This window comes from Leptosomus discolor, chromosome Z, assembly GCF_034619465.1.
Source record: "Leptosomus discolor isolate bLepDis1 chromosome Z, bLepDis1.hap2, whole genome shotgun sequence".
In the NCBI taxonomy this organism is placed as follows: domain Eukaryota; kingdom Metazoa; phylum Chordata; class Aves; order Leptosomiformes; family Leptosomidae; genus Leptosomus; species Leptosomus discolor.
In genome coordinates, this window is record NC_141419.1 from 64,026,164 (window position 1) to 64,035,321 (window position 9,158).

A 9,158-nucleotide genomic window follows, 5' to 3' on the forward strand; every position below is an offset into this window, starting at 1 on the left:
TCTTAATATTATTTCTCTGAAAAGTGTCCAAGCTCAAACAGCACAGAAGCAGCTTATGCTAGTTTCATGTGCATATTCTTTCTTCTGTCTTTTCTTTCACTGCAAGGATGATCACTGGCATAAGATTGTAAGGTCCTTGTTTTAGTCCATTTGCAATTGAACTACATTTGTTTGATTTCTTATGTCCTGAGGAGCTCTCTCTTATAAAACAGCATTCAAGTATTCTAGTTTAACATCCCCATTTTTCTGAGTTAAGGAACAAAGCAGACCTTGGGCTTCTGTTTCCACTACAAGTCTTCCAGAGTCCCATAACTGATAGCCGTAAAGTCTTCCTTTGCAACACACACTCAGCACTAAAGCCAGAGTATTGCTATTTGGCATTATCCAGTGAAGTGCAAGAAATTAAATAAGTTATGTCTTTATTGCTACAGTACAATACCAAGCAAAGTCAGTTTTTAACACAATTGCAAGAGTTTCGTAGAATACGTGTCCCTCCTCTTAGGGCCCAGTAGTTCAGCTGCACTGCAAGTGTCACTTAGCTATCACATGTTGAATGTCAGTCTAAGAAGATGTGTTGAGTATTCTTGAGTCTGAAGAATCAGATCTTTCATCATACTCATCTTCTGTGTAAATTGGTTGCTTAGACACAATAGGACATCCGTCATCAGGGATTGAGATCCTAGGATCTTCTGATGAGCGGGAAGGAAGGACAGGCGAACTTCGGAAAACACTGGCTGAGTTGCTAGAGAAAGGACTGACATACTGGGACCGCAGCTGGTACTGCTGCTGCAGCGTCATGGTGTTCCACAGGGTGACATCGTTGGGCAGGAACGGGCTGGACTGGTTTCTTGCCAAAGTGTTCCTCAGCATCAGTGGATAGCGTGGTGGCTGAGGGAAAGGGTGCTGCAAAGGTACGGCCAGAGGATTTGGCACGACATTACTGGAATCGGCAGAGAACCTCAGAGTGTCAGGAACCCTAAATGCTGAGCCCACGGACCACTTGGAAGAGGAAATAGGGTATGAACTCAGCGTGTGTTCAAAAATGTGCCCATTGGAAGGCAAAACAAGACCATCAGATTCTGCAGAAGTTCTCTCCCCACTGGCCACTGAAGACCGACTAGACAGGAGAACTTCTACAGCACTCACCAGATCACCACCGCACCCCTTCAGGATCAGCTCCAGCACAGTTGGCTTTTGGTTCGGAAAGATTTTTTTCAAGACTTCAAGCGGAGGTCTGTTGGCTTTCAAACTGAAAGGTAAAGAAACTGTCCCGGAAGGACCTTCTATCAGGAGGTGGTTCTGCTCTGGGTGGTACTTGGGGCTGTCTGGACGGCTCTCTGTGCTCCCACCATTTTTCTGAACTGCATAACTGACCTCATCCACTGAAACGATTTCAGGGCTTTCAGGCGTGAAGCAACTTTTGGCTTTAGTTATGTCTGGCGAACTCCTTTGGTCTGTGTCTTTGTCACTGTAGGTCTCAGCATTGTCTGCTCCACTGGCATCACCCAACCGCTCCTCATTCATGTCTGCAATGAGAAGGCAGAGAAGTTAACAAAAAACTGGGGCCACAAGCTTTTACAGACATTTGAGGATACAGTCTTCTTAAAGTGAACAGAGCAGAATCCTGGGGGCAGGGGGTGGGGGAGCACTGTTCACAGAGATCCTGCTAAAATTAAGGTCTCTGCAACATCTCATGAGAATAAAACTGGAAAAGAATAATGTGACCTGGTCTAGGCATTTCATGCTGCCTTATAGGTATCTGTTTCGATCTCCCATGTACAAGAAATAAAGCAGTGGTCATTCTTCTGCCGCATCAAATGTGCTGTATCAATCCTTTCTCACTGGTTACAAGGCAGCAACACACCACCCAAGTGCAAGCTTTCTCAGAGGAACTTCAGCACTTTCACATCATCATTCATCGCTAGCACCATGACACTGTGACCTGAAGATATACAGAGGGCACTTGGGAGACCAAAATTCCCACTGCAAGTCCAACAGCATTGGTGGAACCACTTCATCACGACTACTGGCTGAAGGGGAAAGAAGTCTTCAAATAAGTCAGTGTATTCCATTTCTGACTCTGCAGACATTGGTTCCTTCCCCAGCAAGAATCACAGGCTTTTCCTCCAAACCCTGGAACACAGTTGATGCCTTGGCCCACTAGAGCACAGAATCAAGAAAATTCCGGTTTGAAGAGGACCTCTGGAAGGCATCTGGCCCAACTTCCTGTTCAAAGCAGGAATAACCTAAAATATAGAGCAGGTTGCTCATGTCCGTACTCAGCTGAGTTTTAAATAATTCCAAGGATGGAAACCCCACAACCTCTCTCAGCACTTGTTCCAGTTACCTTGCTTTTTGTGTGCTAGACTAAGAAGGGCAACAGCTGAGTACAGTGGCCCATTGATCACACTGTCTCCAGACAAGCCACTCAAAAATGGGGATACTTCAAATCTCTGGTCACTTTGGTAACGCCTTGCAAGAGTTTGGAAACCTTTGAAATAAGAGTGCTTGTCAGAAAGAGAAGAAGAAATTATGACAGCTTTCACGGTTTATGCACAATGGGGGCAATGTACTTGCTGGAGATCGTTCACACTTATTTCCCAAGAATGCCGTTCTGCTGACCTTCCTCATACAGCACAATGATGATCTCCCTGGGAAGCATCAGTGTCTGGGAAAAGGGTCGTTGTCCAAGCTGCAGCTGAGAAAGCCTGCTTTATCTGCAGAGGGCAGTGCTTCTGAACACACATATGTGAAAGACTATCTGCAGAAAACAACACAACTATTTGCTTGGTTTCCCAAGCCCCTGGTGATCAGCCCAACCAGATAAAGAAGCTATAAGAAGAAAGCAAAGGTTTCCAAAAATGTGATGATCATCACCCCTGCCCAACTGAGATGGAACAAGTTAAAGGTGTACAAGTGCCTGAGCCTCGCTGCTCGCCACGGACAGTCCTGCCTCCCTTTCACCCCAGGAACGGGCACAGCATTTCCCCATGCAGCGGGCTAAATTTAGTGTTGAACAAATCAGCTCAAGACAAACTCTGTTAGTGCAATTTACACACCTGGAGAAAGGAGTCAGGTTCTGAGCAAGCCCATGCTGAGCGAGAAGCCACTATGATTGCCAGAATGGGAGCTATAAATAAATGAGATCCTGGTAGAGCACAGCCTGACAGCCAGCGTGGCAAAGTGAGGTTCTCCTCACGAGGATGGGCATGCCAGGCAGAAATGATGTGTCATCCTACAGAGCTGTGGGATGCTGCTAGTTTGGGCTGTGGAAGATGAGCATGGGAGTGGAGCTGAGGAATACGTATGCCCCTATGAAGATCTTGCTCTTCTCTTTTAGTAGTACAACCTGTTTGGGGTACCCATTTTTATATTTGTTATGCTCTCTGTCCAGTGCAAATGGAGAAGCAATAACTTTTCTTGTAGGCATATTACAGAGAAGGCAACATATGTATGCTCTTCTTTATGCACTCAGTCTTGCCTTGAAAGCCAAAGGGGAATACAGGAAACATTTGCTGGCAGAAAACTGTCCTTTTGAGGAGGTGGTAAAACATCAGCATAGCTCATCCATTACTTGAAAAAAACGCGAGACTCAAACTACCTTTCCCTCCTAATTCCATCACATGTTCATAATCGTGCATTTATTATAAAAGACAGGATGCTAAGAATAATTCACATCTGAGTGAATGGGCAATTTATACATCGAATGCTTACCGGGCAGTCTGAGGACAGCTGACTACCTCTGTCTTGCCAGAGTTAGAGAGGCATTTAAGGGAGATGATGGTCCTAATTTCTACATAAATGGATTGCACTGTGGTACTAAATACCACCAAATGGCCCATACACAGGTAGAGTTTATTTCAGAACTACTGCACTTTCCGGGTATATCTTTGTGGGCTGATAACCAGCACCACTGCGGAGCAAATATATGCTGCTAAAAAAAAGTGGGGGAAAAAAAAATAGAGCTCCTTAATACACACCCTGATCCTTACAAATTATTATTTTCAAGATATTTCAGGTTTGTTTAGTTTTCACTAACCTTAAATTATCCTTATGAGGCTTGGCCAAAAATTTTCTTCAAATTCTGAAAACTCATCCCACTGCAGTCTGCATCTTTATCATCAGGAGACTGCGCAGGTCCCGACTCTTACCCTTGCACAGGGACAGTCTCCTCGTACAGCACAGGTCATAGCGGTGGGTCTCACCGGACTGTTAGACTCACAGGGTCCGACCCGTGGAACGTGATTTAAAGCGAATGCTGCCATTAACACAAGGAGGATTATCCTCCGCTGGCTGCATCGAATTGGGGTGCTATCGTACTTCTTTTCTCTGCCTTTTCGAGAGCGTTTCTCGCCGCCGGTGCCCGGCGGTTTTCCCGGGGTGCCTCAGCCCCGGCGGCGGCGGTGCGCGGTGCCCCAGCCCGCTGCTTCCCGCGGGTCGGACGGCCGGTGCCGGCTCGCCCGGGCGGTTCCCGACGGTTACTGCCTGGCAGGGTCGTGTTTTGACTATGCTTCTTCCTCGTCTGAACACCACTTCCCCACCACGCTCACGGGACGGCGAGGGCCAGGCGGAAAGCGTGCTGCGGGGGCTGCCCCCACCTCTCCACGGGATTTGCAGAGAGCAGGTTTTTCGTTTGTTTAAAACGGGCACAAACCAGCAATCGTTAAATAAAGATAGATTTGGGAAGATGCATTATAAATGTCCTTATGTGGGCACTGAAACGTGGGAATATTGCATGAATGTATTAATTCCAAAAACCTGTATTTTCGGGTACAAAAATTTTGTGTTCAGAATATACAAGCTGCCGCTCTTAGCCAAAGGTAGTTTTTGCACCACTCCAAAGCTACGCATGAGGATGTTCTAGGCTTTGAGAAAGAAATCTCGTCCTCAGATATTTTTTAATGTTTGTGGGGTTTGAGTGTGGTGGTTTGTTTTGTTTTTCCCCACACCACCTATTTAAAATTGCCTGCATTCAAATATTCACTTTGCCAGCCCTGAGGAAAATAGGGAAATTGTTTTCTTATTGACATAAACGATAGGGAGTATTCATCAAATAATACGCATGCAGAGACAGATACATACCCAGCTCTACAGAGATGCGGTGCAAATACAGATACACATGAAAGACAGTAGAGTGGGAGAACCGTGTATGCATCCATGGTAAAATCTACATTAAGAAATAAAGCTGCTAAGAATTTGGAGCAATGTATATCCCAATTTTTCCTTGCCTATTTATACTTAAGGATCATGACTCAAATATTGCAAAGGGGCCAAATAAAAGTAAAACGGGTGAGAGAAGCTGTTCTCAAGTTAATAACTTGTCTGGAAAACTTGGTCTAATACTTTGGAACAAAATTTGCTTTCTTGATATTCCCACTGCTGACTCTCTGTTAAAACAGCTTGCATTTTGATGGTTAGGGCAGCTCTTTCTGTAACACAGATTTTCTTGGATCCCCAAAACATCTGCCATTTTCCCTATTTCTATTATTACAACGGACTGATACCAGAACTAGCATAAAGTCACATAATGCTAAGGTCGTGTAAAACATATGGGTTTTTTTTTTTTGTGTTGGATTTTGGGGGTTTTTTTGTTCGCTTGTTTGTTGGTTGGTTGGGTTGGGTTTTTTCGTTTGTCTGTCTGTTTTAAATTATGTTCACTCCAGACTTTCCTTCCCGTCTTCAAAGGTCTAAGGTACTTTGTAGGAGACTAGTCACTGTTCCCCAACTACCATGGAAACCACTGTGTTGCATTAAGAAACTGGCTCTGAAATTAACAGAAGACTCAATATAGCATTATATTAATTGTTTACAAGCCTTGATAACTACTACCAAGACAGAGAGATGTAACCCGCACTCATGTGGGAGATGAAAGTTCATGGGCACAGTTATCAGGAGAAGCAATTATCCGGGGTTAGCACAGGCAGATGCAACAGGGGTAGTTTCTAGGCACATTACTTGCACAGAACAGAACTTTGCAACTGTCCCATCGAAATGACCAGTTCTGGCAGGAATAAAAATAAGCGTTGCTACCGTACAGCAGGAAATACCTCCTCCGTACAGAAGAAACATTCCAGGAGGTTAATGTCCTGGGGTGGTTAGAAACGGGGAAAGCTGGGGGAGCAAATAATTATACGCTCTGTTCTGATAACTGTGTTAATACAGGTAGCGGGGAAAGAGAAAGCCCTGCAGTTGAGGGCACGCAGGACGGTTGGAAATAAACAGGTTATCTGGTTAAACAGTGTCTGGTGGCAGATGACAGAAGGACCCCCCGAGGAGATAATTTTCCGCTTTGCTTTCATGCATTCCCACGTTCATAAAAGCGGAAAAAAAAAATCCTCTGTAACATTCGGAGATCGGGGACCAAGCGGGTAATGTCTGTGCAATCGGGGTTGCCTGTCCCAGGGTGCCCCGGCCCCCTCAGCCCTGCCTCACCGCGGCGGGGGCGGGTGCCGGCGCGGCGCCGCGGGTCTTGACTTATGAAGATCTCCTCTGTTATTTCTTTTTTTTTTTTTTTTTTTTTTTTTTTTCCCCGTAAAGCTGTTAGCAGAAAGTGCTGACTGGCTGGCAAGGAAGAATTTCTCATCAATACACTTTGATTGTATTTTGCAAACAAAATGCCTGTTGCTTGGTAACATTTCACTTGAGCCTGACCTTCCCCAAAAGTTATTGCTATCAGATTCGATTTACACTGTCCTCCCGTGATTACTGTAATCTTTTAAGCTGGGAAGTTCATAAATCAGGGGGAAGAAAAGTTGGGCATGCAAGTCAATACCGTTCCTACTCGCTAGATTTATATCCTGCTGGCGAAGTTTATTTGTTTCACTTTCTGGAAGGCGCCAAGGTGGCGCTTTTTTTCCCCCTTTTTTATCCCTGGCCTTCCCCGCGTCCGCGCCGTCCCTGCCCCGGCTAGTCCCGCCGCGGGTGCGGAGTGACCGGCGGAAGCCTCCGGGGCCGGGCCGGCCCCATACCCGTGTTCTCGGAGAGAGACCGGTTGGTCTCGCTCCCGCACACCGCCCCGCGGGGCTCCGGCCGCCCGGCAGCGAGCCGTAAGGAGCCGAGCCGTGCGGGAGCCCAGGGTTTGCCATTCCCCGCCCGGGGTACCAGGTGAAATTTCGTCGCTGTCAGTGGAGCTGTCTGCCATCGGCCTGCCGGTCATCCCCGTCGGGGAAAGCCGTCGGCTCCCTCTCCGGCACAGGGCGGGGAAGGGGACGGCGGCTCCACAGCGTTAGTTTTGCATCCAGAAATGTGCGTTACCGGTGTGTCGCCCTCACAAGGTGCCGGTTTCCGGGTCAGCACCCCCGACCTGCCGAAAGCCGCCCCGGACGCGGCCCGTCTCGCCCCGATCATCCCCTTCCGCCCTGCCCTGGCCCTCCTTGTTCCGCAGAAACCCTCCGGCTCCCGGCGCCGCTTTTGCCCCGAAGCTCCCTGTGGAGGTTTTGTCCTGGACGAGATCCCGCAACCTGATGCCCCGGGTGCGGGAAACCGTGGAGCGGCTCCAGCCGGCTCGGCGGGACCGGGAGCGGCGGAAGGACGTGCGGATGAGATCCAGGCGGGATGCAGCCGCTTACCGGCCGGCCGGCCTGGGGGAACGGGCCCAGAAGCGGCACGTTGAGGAGCCGGTTGGCAGTGGCGGCGTTTGACGGTCCCCTCCGGTCGTCTCGGCGGGTGCGGGCCTGGCTGAGGACCGGCCCCGGCACTTGGCGGCTCCTTGATTTTAAGAGCGACAAAGCGCACCGTCCAGGCCTTCCCTCGTTACCCTCCCCGCGGCGCCCGTCGGGAGGAAGGGAAAGTCCTCGCCTTTCCTCCCCCGGGCACTCATTTCCCGAGACCAGCCCGTCGCGGTCCCGGCCAGGGCGCTGCCCTCCCTTCCCCTCGTCCCCGGGCCCCGCGCATCCCCCCCCGGCCCCGCGGCGCCCGGCCCGGCCCGGCCTCACCTGCCTTGGGGAGCGGCCCCGGGAGCGCGGGGGGCGGCTCGGCTGCCCAGCGCAGGGCGGCAGCGGCCGCCAGGTCGGCGGGGGCCCGCGGCGGCGCGGCGCAGGACGGCGGCCCCGGCGGCGGCGGGGCGGGGGGCTCGGCGCTGCCCGGTGGCCCCGGGAGGGCGCGCAGGGAGTCCGGGAGGAGGCTCTCCAGGCTCTCGTTGGCCTGCTGCCGGCGAAGCGCCACCTGCGCGGCCATGACCCGCTGCCGCTCGATGATGAGGATGCACTTCTCGCAGGTGCAGTCCTTGAAGCGGCAGTAGCGCTTGTGGCCCTTCAGCCAGGACAGCACGCCGTGGTTGCGGCACCGGGCGCACTTGGGCGTCCGCTGCAGCGGAGCCCGCGGCGGCTGCGACACCGGGCCGCCCATGTAAAGGTACGGGGAGCCGTAACCGTTCATGCCCGCGGGAGGAGCCCGGCCGGCTCCGGGGCGGAGAAGGGGGCAGCGGGGGCGGGCGGAGGCCGGGGCGGTGGAGGAAAGGAGAGGAGGCGGGCGGCTCTGCCCGCGGGCTCCGCGGGGGGCGCGGCCCCGGACCCAGGCCGGCGGGGGATAGCCGCCGCCCGCCGCGGTGGCACCAGCGGGCAGAGCGCGGCCGCCGGCCGGAGCGACACTGCCGCTGCCCGCGCCGCCCCGCCGAGGCAAGCGCCCCTCCGCCCGCCCCCCGCCCGCCCCCCTCCGCCACCCTCCTTCCCCGCCGCCACCGGGGTGATGGAGGGAGAGAAGGAGGGAGGGAGGAGGGAAGCTCGGGGGGCGGGGGGGGAAGAGGGTGGGCTCTGCCCCGCCGTCGGGGGCGGCGTGCCGAAGGGCTCCGTCCCCGCCAGCGGGTCGGGACGGTGGCTGATGCCACTCATCCACGCCCCCCTCAGGACTCAGGCCGAGAAAGCGCCCGGGGCTGGGGGCGAGCCGGGGTCTGGGAGTTTTCCCGATGCTCTGGACCGGCCCCTCGGGGCCAGGATCTCAAAGTGCAGACGGGACTCTAAAAGCCCACGGGACACTCCGAGCGACGGCACGGTGTGTGGCTGTTGCCCGAAAACCGTCTGTGGCCCAGGCAAAGTTTTATCAAAGTTTTGAAGCTGCCCTAGAGCAGCAGCCACCCGGCACCAGCTGCGCGGAGACGGGCTGCCCCCGCGTCCCCGCCGGACCCGCCGCGGAGCCGGGCGGCTGGGGGCGGCTACTGGCCC

The 9,158-nt window shown here is 52.5% G+C and overlaps 1 protein-coding gene across 1 annotated transcript; it reads right to left on the minus strand.

Annotated features, from left to right (window-relative positions):
- Window positions 1-561: 561 nt before the first annotated feature.
- Window positions 562-8,376, minus strand: DMRT3 (doublesex and mab-3 related transcription factor 3). Its single transcript, XM_086478948.1, has 2 exons — window positions 7,935-8,376; window positions 562-1,526 (listed from the first exon to the last, which is right to left on the minus strand). Exons 1-2 carry the CDS (start codon window positions 8,374-8,376, stop codon window positions 562-564), a joined length of 1,407 nt encoding a protein of 468 aa, XP_086335074.1.
- Between the last annotated feature and the right edge of the window lie 782 nt (window positions 8,377-9,158).